Source organism: Hyalella azteca, unplaced genomic scaffold, assembly GCF_000764305.2.
Source record: "Hyalella azteca isolate HAZT.00-mixed unplaced genomic scaffold, Hazt_2.0.2 contig12391, whole genome shotgun sequence".
In the NCBI taxonomy this organism is placed as follows: Eukaryota; Metazoa; Arthropoda; class Malacostraca; order Amphipoda; family Hyalellidae; genus Hyalella; species Hyalella azteca.
Window position 1 is genome coordinate 131,280 of NW_025942351.1, and position 13,610 is coordinate 144,889.

At 37.3% G+C, this 13,610-nt stretch overlaps 2 protein-coding genes across 2 annotated transcripts; both read left to right on the forward strand.

The window, feature by feature from the left end:
* The first annotated feature begins 2,796 nt into the window (after positions 1-2,796).
* LOC108679624 lies at positions 2,797-5,890 on the forward strand. Its single transcript, XM_018168283.2, has 3 exons — positions 2,797-3,191; positions 3,386-3,655; positions 4,042-5,890. The coding sequence occupies exons 1-3, from the start codon at positions 2,919-2,921 to the stop codon at positions 5,047-5,049; spliced, it is 1,551 nt and encodes a 516-aa protein (XP_018023772.1). The 5' UTR covers positions 2,797-2,918; the 3' UTR covers positions 5,050-5,890.
* Positions 5,891-9,695: 3,805 nt separating this feature from the next.
* LOC108679626 (serine/arginine repetitive matrix protein 1) lies at positions 9,696-12,504 on the forward strand. Its single transcript, XM_018168284.2, has 3 exons — positions 9,696-10,141; positions 10,333-10,605; positions 10,962-12,504. Exons 1-3 carry the CDS (start codon positions 9,905-9,907, stop codon positions 11,955-11,957), a joined length of 1,506 nt encoding a protein of 501 aa, XP_018023773.1. The 5' UTR covers positions 9,696-9,904; the 3' UTR covers positions 11,958-12,504.
* The last annotated feature ends 1,106 nt before the right edge of the window (positions 12,505-13,610 follow it).

Sequence of the window (13,610 nt, forward strand, 5' to 3'; positions counted from 1 at the left end):
GTCATGTGGTGCATGTTACTCAATGCTAACCCTTGTCATGTGGTGCATGTTGCTCAATGCTAACCCTTGTCATGTGGTGCATGTTGCTCAATGCTAACCCTTGTCATGTGATGCATGTTGCTCAATGCTAACCCTTGTCATGTGGTGCATGTTGCTCAATGCTAACCCTTGTCATGTGGTGCATGTTGCTCAATGCTAACCCTTGTCATGTGGTNTTCTGATATGTTATCTTTTATCAGCAACTGTAGAATTACATTATGGTACTGAGCTCGAACATTTAATTAAAAAGGATTCTATTTATGTGAGGACCATTTTGGGCTGTATAGTTTTGTTTTGGGAATCGTCATCTAGGATTTTTTTTGTGAGAAAATAAATATTGTTTTAAAAGTGAACCAAATTTTTGCAGCCATGTTAAAATTTACTGCCCTCAAAAATGGCATGAATTGTTATACAAATATATTTTGTTGTTGCATCTGCATTTCGAACACCTGTTGACCTATTCAGCAATGCCAGATATTTCAGATCAGTTATATTGTATTTTCCTACTAAAATTCTATTATAGAATTTTTTTCGTAAAAGAGCTTTGATTTTTTACGTAGGCATAATAATTTTGTCCAAATTTCAATGTAACTACATGAATTTTGATATTCAACCTGCGCACAATTTTTCGCGACCACAAAAAATTGAATTCATTTGAGTCGCTTGAGTTTGGTTCATCGTTCCTCGTATAGTTTGATCGTTTTCATGACGTCCACTTGTGTTATTGCAACAAGATTAATGATAAGGAAAAGAACTATACGTTAGTGACGCGATTAGTTCAATATAAGAAGCAAGGATTTACGATATCTTCCTATCTTGCCAGAGGCAAATAACGATTGATTTGTTACGCATTATGAAAAATATGCACCTTGCTCCTGTTGGTTTTTCGTCAAACCGGAAGTTATTTTTAGAAGTTCTTTTATAACATGAGAGACAAATGGCGTTGGGAGTCAGACCAACAGAAACATTTTTTGATCTTATTAACTCAAATTTCTGCAATTTTAAACATTAATTTGATCATATTTACATTTGATTGGTAAAAAGTGCCATGAAACGCTTCAAGCGCTAGCTGCCGACCATCAGGTCGAGATTTATCCTCCTTCAGAGATTTTTAGGGTAAATCCGTGCATAAAGTTGTCTGTGAAAAATTATTTTCAAACGTTAGGCCAGCTTGAAATAATTTTGTTCACATTACACGTATTCAACTATAGTGTCCTTACAAAATCGTTAATATTTTCCTTATGCAGGAGGATTCTATTAATTTGTTTACATTGTATATCATTGACGTGGAATGAATTTAGATCTAAATGACTGGACCACGTGAAACTGTTAATCACGAGTTCATTCCATGGGGAATGTTTCGTTCTACTGCAGCTTCACAACAGACTAATGTTTCCTTCAGTATTGAGAGTGAGGATACAGACTCTTATTAACTTAATTAAATAACGTTCCAACAAATAAATTAAATGCTTTCAAACCTCCTAGTAATTTCAATTAAAAAAGTCAATTAATTTCTGAAAATATTCAAGCCACATACGGCCGAAGCTTAGAAAACAGACATTTTTGGACATAAGAATTAAACGCCTAACCTTTTACAAATGGCATATAAGTATAATTATACAAAAATAAGTATATATGTATAAATATATAATTATATGTATATATGATGCAGGTAGTATATAAGTATAATTATATAAGTATATGTATATATGAATAAGTATAAAAGTATAAGTATATTGAAGTATCCCTGAGAACTAAGTCATCTTGAGAACACAGCATGACGATAATGACTATGAGGCTTCGGAGAAGGCATTGAGAACTGTACACTGTACAGTGTACAGTCAAGATAATGAATGACGTTGTGAAATGGTGACTTATCAACCTCTCATATATATACATATATACGCTACGCCATTTACTTTTTTCATTTTTGTACGCAACGAATGTTTTAGTTTCCTAATAGGAAACTAAAATGAAAAAATACGTATTTTATCTAGTATAATTAATGGGATGCATTGTTACTGAACATAAATAGGTAAAAATTGTTAATAAGAATTTAAAAACAAATTGAGACCTGGGCAGGCGATAACCATCATCAACCAAATCTCTTAATATATCATAGAAGATGATATCACATGAACTACCAACTATAATTTAAGACGAAGACTTAGGACAATTACTTTTCTCGCGACTGAAGACTCGGTAAAAATAATTGTGTTCGACACGCAAATTTTAATTGCAAGACTCTTCTTATATATAGTCATCACCAACAACGTAATTAGGATGATGATAATTGTTATAATAATAATAATAAATAATATTAATATTATTGATAATGTAGTAATAATAATAAAATAATAATAATATAACAATTCCTTGCTCTTGGTTTAATGGTATCAGAAACACGTCCTTCATTGAACCTAATTTATTTCTATCTTTTTGGTTTACATATTTTTTATATTTCCACGTTTAGCGACGGGATGAACCTGCAGGTACAGCGTGGCATGCTAGCAGCGGACGATCATGTCGTCTACGACAGAGATGAGGTCATGTTTCTTCGACAGAGCTGAGGGCGTGTTTCTACGACAGAGATGAATTCTTGTTTCTACGACAGAGATGAGGTCATGTTTCTAAGACAGAGATGAATTCATGTTTCTACGACAGAGATGAGATCATGTTTCTACGACAGAGATGAGGTCATGTTTCTACGACAGAGATGAGGTCATGTTTCTACGACAGAGATGAGGTCATGTACTACTACACCCAGTACTACTACACCCAGTACTACTACAACCGTTGTTACCCCGCGTCCTCCACTCTCCATCCTGTTGGATATCCAGAAAAACCTGGATGCGATTTCAGAGTTTCTTAATAAGTTAATGGAAACATTATTGAATTTCACCCGAAGGTCGAGGATTGTTCGTTCCGTGCCTGACTGTCCGGAAGATGTTGATCAAGTGATGGTGCTGAAAAATGCTACGATTGTGATAGATCAAGTTTCTGCAGAAATCGAAAAGAACATAGTAACCGAAACTCAAGCCATCCTAATGGACAAAGCCAGAGAAGATATAGAGACCATCGAAGCATGTCCTAATGAAAATTTCAAATCAAGTGTCCAAAACGATTCAACTATTCTGACAAACTCTTCTAGAGTGAGTAGCCGATTATGCGAGTAGAATTAACTTTCCAATAAGAATTAATGTTACCGTCAGATTATAATACTATAATAAGTTATATAAACCATCACTAATAAGAAATTATGTTTTAGCATGATGATTCGCAGATTATATTATCGTTAAAATTTATCAGGTATATCCAAAATATACTTAAACTAGTTTTTTTACAGAGCATCGAGAGTGCGCAGAAGGCTGTTGAGGAGAAAAAAGTAGAGCTGGAGAAAGCGGCGTCAGGAGACTCTGGCACAGATAAACCGATTGCAGCGATCGTTGGAGGAACGGTGGGGGGTTTCGTGGCATTGGTTATTATCATAGTTTTCATAGTTAAATGCAAGAAAAAGAAGCAAAATAAATCAAATACATTTTCTGCGACGAGTGCCCCGCGTCAAGAATTGTGGATCAACAAGTCCCCCCCAGAAGACAATAGTCCAAGCACAGAGGTATGTCACAGTCTTGTTTGATTGTAGACTTGAGCAAATTGTGAAGAAAGTATCATGATAAATGCAAGTGAAATAAGTGCCACTTGATTGAATATTTCGCTTTATTTGTCTACCCGTACATTAACTGATGTTAATTATTATGGTGTCGTCAAGAAAGGTAGCTAGGACAAAAAAATCAATTTGATCATGATTAAAAAATGTTACTTTTTCCGATCAGCTCATGATAAATGCTATTATCAGTTCGAAAAGGTGTGTCATGCAACATAGATTGCGTTATTAATCAAATTATAATAGAATAATAAGGAAATGACAAATCTGTACAATTTTCGGTTAGTTTGCCTACTTGGAGCAGAGCTGTACACTAAAATCTGGTTTAAATTTTATAGGAAGCTGCAACCGTGATAACACAACGTGGCGGTAACCTGACGGCAGACCAGCAGGCGAGAAGTGGACAACACGCCCAGGTGCTTTCAACGTTCCAATCTGAAAAAGAAACTAATTTCCCTTCGGTTTTGCCCGACAAAACTGAGCCTCAGTGCCCCACAGTCCATTCTCATGCAGCCAGAGATCCCATCCCGTCAAGATACCCAAATGAAGGCAATACCATCGACCGCCCGGCCGCACTTCCTCGTTTGACTGCCGACGGGAAGCCGATCTGGAACCGGGCATACGATTTCGACACCAAGGAGGAATTTTCACGAACGGATTCCGATTCCTCTCCTAGACCAGCTTACCGTCGACAACCGCCTCATAGAAGCAACAGAGACAGCGATCACTCAGAATACCCTTACCAGCGACGAGCACCTTCGGGTCATGGACGATACCCCAGAAAATATAATTACCCACATCGTCGCTCGCGCTCCAACTACTCTGAATACGACCGTCCTCACCGAGACCAGCAAACTGATCGAGAATATAGCCATCGGCACCAGAGTTTGTCTCCAGCTCGCTATAGTAATCGCTCATCTCGCCCTAACGATCGCCCAACGTCAATGCATCAACGGGATGAGCTGCAGCCAGCGGGACGAATTCCCAGACTTTCTGCCGCGATCGGAGGACAAGATCGGAGCCAACGCCCCAGTCGCCACAGCCCCTCAGGAAAGGAGCCACAGGGTTACGGACGGATTCAGCCAACGACGCACCATTCGAATGGACACAAGTCTGAACGAAACCACCCGCCTTCCGAATACAGGCGTCGGGAACCTGAATATAGACCTCGCACTAGTCACCGTTCTCCGGAGCCCAGACCTTTCTCTTACACCTCTCAAGATGACCGACGACCAGGCAACGACAGGAAATCAAGAATGAAATCGAAGAGCCACATCGAACTCGATAGAGAAATCGCTGTCCGCCGAGAGTTTCGAAGACCTTACAGTTATCAAGACTTAAACTGAGTCTCGCATAAGACTGTTAAATTTTAATAACTATCCGAATTATGAATACGCAGAAATACGGTGTACAAGATTACAAATATCCTTGTCACTGCTAGTGTTAGGGTATAGCATCTGCATGGAAAAATTAAATTCTTCTGAGTATCGTAAAATTATTATAAGGAATATAAAAGATGTTTACAGGTAATACTTGATACTCATGATCAATAATTGTACAAATTCTACCAGAGGTAGTCGATAATAAATAATATCAAATAATATAATCCATATGCATTAGAAGAGGTTCTGTTCGCTCGTTAGCGGAGCAACCATAATGAATGACCAACAGTTATCTTCTTGCAATTTTATTTTTAACATTCTTGATTTGCCTTACTTTTAATTTTTACGAAGTAATCTTGACGAGAAAATACTGTAAAACAATATAAAGTAATCTAGAAATACTTTCGAGGTTCAGCCAGTTAAGTATTATCGAATGAACAGGGAATGCTGCTTATGAGCTTTCAAGATTATATTTATGCTGGTTTGATGCAATCTAAAGAACTTTTTATTTATGTACAATAATACTTATTTAATTCTTTATAGCAATAGAGTTAATTGACTTTTCATTCCTTCCACTCATTTGTGCGTGAGAAATCGCCGAACAATGAAAACAATATTGTTTTTAATTGCGTACGTTTGTTCATTTTTTATACTATGACGGGACAGCAAGCTGATGTACATATCACTGACTAAAATGAATGGGTCGAATTGTTCAAATCTTGGCACACTTTCTGAGAATACGCGTAGTACTGATACACCCTTGGGCCGGGTCAAACCGGGTCAGGTTGACCCACAAAGGGGCAAAAAATTCATCACTATTTTTCTGTGATTTCCGGCGAGAGTTAAATAAACTGCGTTTCTTACGTTGTTCGGAGTGAAATTCATGTTATCTTTGTTAATACCAGCAGATATCAGGGTTGCCCAAGAGCTTTGATCATCGAACAAACTAATCATGTCCGACAGCTTGTCGGTTCGTTATAATCCCGTCTGATAGCGTTTAAGCTGATGTACATATCACTGACTAAAATGAATGGGTCAAATTGTCCAAATCTTGGCACACTTTCTGCGAATACGCGTAGTACTGATACACCTTTGTGCCGGGTCAAACCGGGTCAGGTTGACCCACTCAGGGGCAAAAAATATAACTCAGTACTCACTGCAGTGAGTGACGGAGAGCGCATTTTCTCGTCGACGAAAACTTGAGGTCACGGACAGACGGACGGACAGACGGACGGACGGACATGGCGAGCACAATAGTGCATTTTTTCCATAAATGAGAAAATGCGCTAAAAATGCATCACTATTTTTCGGTGATTTCCGGCGAGAGTCAAATAAACTGCGTTTCTCATGTTGTTCGGAGTGAAATTCACCTGAAATTCATCTTATCTTTGTTAACACAAGCAGATATCAGGGTTGCCCAAGAGCTTTGATCATCGAACAAACTCATCACGAACGACAGCTTGTCGGTTCGTTGTAATCCCGTCTGATAGCGTTCTTAATGAAGTTTATTTAAGAATTAAAGATGAGTTTAACTTACCTCACTCATGTACGGAGCTTCGCGTGCTGATAACGTGTTTCTGTGACGGCTATGAGTATGTTTTACATAGGTTCTAAAATTATTATATGTTGAGTTCGATATCACTGATTTTGATTAATGTTTTATAGCGAAATTTCTTATTATTATCCTTATTATTATTAGTGTTATTAGTGTCTCATTATTATTAGTGTTGCATTGCGATTCATACGGACCTGATCACCGAGATCTCAATTGGAAAATGCACCAGACGTAAAAGGCGTTTCCACATTTACAGACACATATAAATATGTTTAAAAATATGTTCAACATTAGAGAAAGTTTACAATGTTGAAATTCCAATGTAACAGTCTGAAACCATTTTTTCGTAAACATTTAATCCCGAATTCAATTGCATGCTCGTTTTCAATTACCTTAAACTTTGTGCTTCTTATTGATAGCACGTAAGACTGAACTATAGCATAAGTGTTATATTACGAAATATTAACTTATAATCATCTTCACGAGATGAAAACGTTCACTATTCCTTAAAAATAATTTTTTTAATTGCTATAGTTTTGTGAGGTATTTATCGATGAAAAAACATGCGGTTCCTGTGTAACGCACTCAATCGTAATATTGTGCCTGTCCTTCATCTTCTTACTGCAGTAATAGACCGTGGAATTGATATTTAAATTCAAGTTCAATAATTTGAAAATCAATAACGACATCAGAATGTGGTGGCGTCGTCACAGAGTTTATAATACCATATATGTATACTATTTGGTATTTGTTATATATGTACCTGCCATAATACACACAATATAAAATCATTCGCATATAATGTACGAGTTACGAATAACTTGGTTGACACCTGCACTTAAATTAAACTCATTGACATTATTTTACATATATTTAAAACTTCAGTATCTGTTTCGTGGAAAATGTCTTGCAGGTTAATCCATAAGTAAAGATAAAGCTGTCACTTGTGTATGTGAAACTTGATAAGCAAACTTTTTGGAATTTGTAATAAATTTTAGTTCAAGTTGGTTACTGGTCCCTTACTTTTTGGAATTTGTAATAAATTTTAGTTCAAGTTGGTTGCTGGTTCCTTACTTCACATTTCATCCCAGGAATGACGTTAACTTGGCGCCGTAGAGGCGGCCTGTCGCTGTGGCTGCTGCTGGTGGTGATGGCTGTTGCTGTGGCGGCACAAGATGGTACGTTAATCATTAAAAATAACCGGATACCTTTAAATATAACCAGAAATAATTATAGAAAAGTAAAAAGTTTTTTCAAATCTTTTTAATTGCAAAAAAATTGTTAAGATATAGCTGGTTGGCTTTTAGTCAATTTCTCAAATTGGAATGTTCCGAAGTTACGTCAGAAAATAAATGCAGATCATCCTCGTTACTTCACGGGTTTTGGTCTATGACATTGAAATTAAAAGTCGTACAATCGAAAAATATATTTAATAATGGCTGCTCTTGCTAGGTTAGACAAATTTAATCTCTATGTTTCATTAAAGGGGAGCATTTCGGTCGAAGTAAACTCATTTATTTACCAGCAGATCATCATGAAACTTGGTACACATATGTAAAGTAGAAATCAATGACTTTTCTGTTCGTGTTAATTTTTCGAAAAATTAAATAAAACGTGAAATTCATAGAAAACGCCAAAAAAAGAGGTAATGTAAAAATCTGTCTCCTTCTAGGATTTTCAAGCTACAAAATCCAGAGATATTTCATTTGATATGTAACGACCATAACTAAAGATCATCCGTTCATTTTTTCGATTTTTTTTTAGTTTTTCTCTGTTTTAATTTTTTTTATTTTGACCCCTTCCCTCCCATTTTTCAACATATGATCAATACAGAAAAAAAATCGAAAAAAATAACGGATAATTTTTAAAGATTTTTATTACAAATGGAATGGTATATCTCTCAATGCTGTAGCTTGGAAATCACAAGAGGATATAGATTTTAAAGATGGCGTATTTTGGAAATTCTAATTGTTCAGTGGAGTCAGACAAAAAAAATTATTAAAAAAAAAGAAGAAATTGCTGAAAAAATTGCTTGATACTGTGGCCCAAGCTTTCCCATTGCCACTTACTTGTATTGAGGGCTCTATCAAGAGTCTTTAGACTTATTCTTGTCCAGTTTAATGCGAGTAATAAGCTATAAATATGATTTCTGGAATATTAATTTATATGAAATTGTCATTTTAGAAAATTTCGAAACGACCTTAAGCAAAAAGTATTGCATGTACATTAATGACGCTTCGTCATTGAACGCGTCATGTTTGCAGCTTTGAAATTAATACAAGCACATTACTATTAAAGCCAATAATGATCTACAAACACCATTTTCTAATATAAAATTTTAAATATTGTTGGAAAATCGCCATTTTATAATAGTTCAAAACGACCTCACTCAAAAATTATTGCATGTACATCCACGGCTGTTGCCTATAGGCTAATTGAAAGCGTCTTGTTTGCAGCTTTAAATCGAGTACAAACATAGTGCAATTAACTTGAATACTGATCTATAAATACATATTTAATTAACGAAATTTTTACAAAAAATTATTATGAAATGTCCATTTTATAAAAGTTCGAAACTGCCTCACGCAAGAACTAGAGCACGCACTTCCATACGGTTTGCTGCATTGGACGCGCCTTTCCGCAGTTACAAAATGAGCCCAAATATTTGAAAAGAAAAAATGTTCGATTTGACCGAAATGCTCCTCTTATGGCCATTTATCGAATATTGTCCAAAAATTACCATAAATCATAATTAGTATCTCATTAGAAGCTGGATTAATTTATAATTTTAATAATTTTAACATTCATATTGGCATGCAAAATTTTCTATAATAATTTAATAAATGTAAGTTTGGTCACAGGTAACTCAGACGAATGGCTTGACGCAAGCGATGCAACCCTTCTGCTCGGTGCGTTGAACCGACAACAGAGGACACAAGACAATCCGAGAGTTGAAACTGCAACAGGAGAAACTACAAAAAATGAAACTACAACAGATGACACTACAACAGAAGAAACTACAACATCTGCCATTGCGACAGACGAAGCTACAACAGATCCTCAACCACGACAACCAGCCCCTCAACCACGACAACCAGCACCTCAACCACAACAACCAGCACCTCGACTGCCCGCACAACCACAACGCCTCAAGTAACGCGTCCTCCAGTAGAAATTCTGGCAGATATTCAGGAAGACTTGAACTCCATCTCAAAGTCTTTACAAAATCTTAATGACACAATTTTCAATCTAGCTAGAACACGTATGGTTGGTCGGGATGCGTCTGTTTGTCCAAGCATCGATCAAGTGGAGTTGCTGGAAAATGCAACAAGCGTCGTGAATCAAGTGTCTAAAGAAATCAACAATGACAAAATTACCGAAGAGCAAGTCGATAGCATGGAAAAGGCCCGTATAGAAGTAGAGACCATTGAAAAATGTCCTAATGATAATTTTAAAGCAAGTGTTGGGGCAGATCCAAGTATTTTGACCAATGCAACTAAGGTAAGTAAACCTGATATCAGTGAGAGAATGACTATAGAAAATGGAATGCCACGAAGAGCGAATAATTTAAACAAGATAGGTAAAATTTTCATTTCATACAAATTAGAGTGAATCATGGTACCTTGAGTCAATAAATATGAGAAAAATATTCACAGAATAGGAAATAATACTAAAACTATCTACCATTTCAGAGCGTCGAAAGCGCACAGCAGGTCGTTGAGGCGAAAACAGACGAGCTGCAGGCAACGACTTCTGATGAACCTAACCTTGCCTTGATCATAGGGGCGTCTGTGGGGGGTTTTGTGGCATTGGTGATCATCATAGCCATAATAGTTTACTGCGTACGGAAAAACCAAAAGAAGAAGAAGGGCAATCAATCGACTGCGTTAGCTTCGTCAAAGACACCACAACAAGATCTGTGGATCAACAAATCTCCAGCTGAAGATGGTAGTCCCAGCAATGAGGTACGTCACTTACCTGTACGATCTCTGTGACTCGATAAATTTCGGAGGTCATTTTCTCAGTAAATGCAAGTGTTTCATGCTTCATGATTAAGATTGGCATCAATCCTTTTATCAAAGTGATTGAAAACGAACAATTTTACATCATAAAAGCAGCACCTTATAACTGAAATTTTCACTTGATTAGGTTCAGCCGCATCAGGATAAATTGTGTTTTTGACTTTGCAAGTTTAGGCTATCGTAAATGAAAAAACATGCTAATGCTACGAACATGCTAATGCTACGAACACTTAGAATTTTAGGTTAAAAAACTCAATTGCGATCAAGTTTCAAATTGAAATTGTTTTCCAATTTCTCAGAAGGCTACGCCGGAAGTAACAAAAAGCGGTGGTAATTCGAAAGTGGACGAACAGGCTAGAAGCGGGCAGCCGGCCATGGTGCTGACGACATTCCAGACTGTAAAGGAGACTTCCACGACGGGAGCCCATGAACAGACTGTGCCTAAAAACGATTCAGTCAATTCCCAGGCAGTCAAACAACCTTTGCCATCAAGCTACCCAAATGAGGGCAAAATCGTCGACCGCCCCACGGTACTACCTCTTTCAGCTGCCTACGTGAACCGTGCATACGATGTGGATGCCAAGGACGAATCTTCACGAAGTGACACGGATTTCTCTCCTAGACCAGCTCACCGTCGGCCCTCACCCAACAAAAGAAACAGAGACAGCGATTACTCTAGCCGTCCTGACCCCAGACGAGCTCCTAACCATGGACGGTACCCCAGACAATACAACGACCCACATCGTCGCTCGCGCTCCGACTATGATTACGACCGCCCCCACCGAGACCAGCGAACTGATCGGGAATATCGCCATCGGCATCAAAGTTCGTCCCCAGGTCGCTATCAAAGTCGTCCTTCACGGCCCAGAACCCGGCCTACGTCAGTGCGAGAGAGGGACATGAAACAACCATCAGGCCCAATTCCTAGACTACCTTCTACTATGTACGACTCAGACCGACAAGATCGGAGCCAACGCTCTAGTCGCCACAGCACCTTAGAGAGGGCGCCACGGGGTTACGGACGAACTGAGCCAACGACGCGCCATTCGAATGGACACAAGTCTGAACGAAACCACCCACCTTCTGAATACAGGCGACGGGAGCCTGAATATAAATCTCGTACTAGTCACCGTTCACCGGAGCCGAGACCTTTCTCTTACACCTCTCAAGATGACCGACGACCAGGCAACAACACGTCGCTGCAAAGAAAATCCGGAAGCCGCTCCGAACTCGATAAAGAAATCAACATGCGAAAAGAGTTCCGGCGTCCCTACAGTTATCAAGATCTTTATTGATTTCAGTCAGATTTATAAATTGAGCACTGTTTCCTAGAACCAATATCAATCGGAGTAACAGCATTGCCAAATTTCTAAAGCGTCTTCTGTTATACAGTTCACCCAAAAAAGTCAGAGACTGCATTTAACTAATATATATGCATTTAACTAATAAATAAACTTTGAAAAGAAGAAGCACAAAGCTAGAATGCGTTCTAACGTCAAAATCAACCCAAATTTTAAGATTAATATAAAAATGCTCGCATTAGTGCTCCAGATGATTGACGAGAATTATTGGTGAAGCGTGGCCATGAGCAGTTACTGAGGATTTAGATGGCATCAGCCTGCAATAATTTACAAATTAACATTCTTTATGCACAACTTTTATGCATTTTGATTCGAAAATAATGTTAACAAACTATTTTCATGGCTTTTTATTGAATGCTTTAGCGCAAGTGATATATGTAATTATATCTATGTGTAAATCTATAGAATAAATATTAGTTAGATATTAGTCAATATCAGTATGACACTTGATCATTCTTGTTTTAGGAAAAAGTTGTTTTAATATATTTTACTAAAAAACCATACCATCTTAATTCCAAATATTTTAAATCTGTGTATCTGTAATAAATAAAAAAAAAATCAAAGAAAGTTATCGTACACTAATTGCAATACTTGACAATTGATATATATTGAATTAAATATTAATGATTCTCTGTACCTTTTACATGGAAAATAGTTTGTCTTTACCTCTATCATATTAATAATAATAATTTTCATGACCTCTGCCACTGAGCCACAGGTATAATATTGATACTGCGTTCTAGGCGAATCTACACTCATACATACAAATAAAAGTTGTACTCGTCGTGATCGAATTACATTAGCAATAAGTTTAATTGTAATGCATTATCAAGTGTATACTTTCTCTTGGACCTGAAAATTATAGATGTTATTTACGTGTATGCTCAAATGTAAGGAATTCATACAAGCATAACGGCTAACAATTTTATTGAAACTCCAGAAGGTAAACTTCGGCTCCAGCGAAGTAGAATAACGGAACTGCAGAGGATGCAGTTTAGGGAACTGAAAGTAGAAAAAGAGACTTTGCTAAATAAATGCCGGTACTTGAGAGAAAGAGTTTATCAATTATGCTCAGTAATTCCAATTTAGCGGTACAAGACTTGACAGTGAACACATATTCCCAATCTAACCTCAAATGAAATAACGCGTACAGCACAATTAATGTCGCGCTGGCTGCACTGGAGGCACGAAGCACACGGCAAAGAGATGCGCCGTATGAGAATACACCGGAGGTTATACTGTAAATTGACAGTTACAAACCAAGATTAGATTGATGGAATAATTGCTATTGTATCATATGCTATTAATCATTATGAGTATCATGATATATTGATCAAATTATGCAAAGTTAAGAATAAATATTTCGCGACTAACCTTCTAATTTATTACCGCTAGGGTAAATCTAGAAGTGGCTTGAAAGCCGTTTAGAGGTACATAGGTGTTTGCAAGTGCAATTGAGTGCAATGGTTAGTATATTAATAAATGACTTGGTAGACCCAACGTGACTAAATTAATAGGGTTAAAGCGCCACAGGGCGTAAAGTTAATAGGCTCGAAAGCCGGCAATACTGCCAAGTTTAATTAATGC

What these genes read in the sequence shown, in the direction of transcription:
- LOC108679624 (XM_018168283.2), top strand. Translation starts at nt 2,919, where the DNA reads ATGGAAACATTATTGAATTTCACCCGAAGGTCGAGGATTGTTCGTTCC. An exon ending in TTCTGACAAACTCTTCTAGA is followed by an intron (nt 3,192 to 3,385) that starts GTGAGTAGCCGA and finishes GTTTTTTTACAG; the next exon opens with AGCATCGAGAGTGCGCAGAA. An exon ending in ACAATAGTCCAAGCACAGAG is followed by an intron (nt 3,656 to 4,041) that starts GTATGTCACAGT and finishes TAAATTTTATAG; the next exon opens with GAAGCTGCAACCGTGATAAC.
- LOC108679626 (XM_018168284.2), top strand. Translation starts at nt 9,905, where the DNA reads ATGGTTGGTCGGGATGCGTCTGTTTGTCCAAGCATCGATCAAGTGGAG. An exon ending in TTTTGACCAATGCAACTAAG is followed by an intron (nt 10,142 to 10,332) that starts GTAAGTAAACCT and finishes CTACCATTTCAG; the next exon opens with AGCGTCGAAAGCGCACAGCA. An exon ending in ATGGTAGTCCCAGCAATGAG is followed by an intron (nt 10,606 to 10,961) that starts GTACGTCACTTA and finishes CCAATTTCTCAG; the next exon opens with AAGGCTACGCCGGAAGTAAC.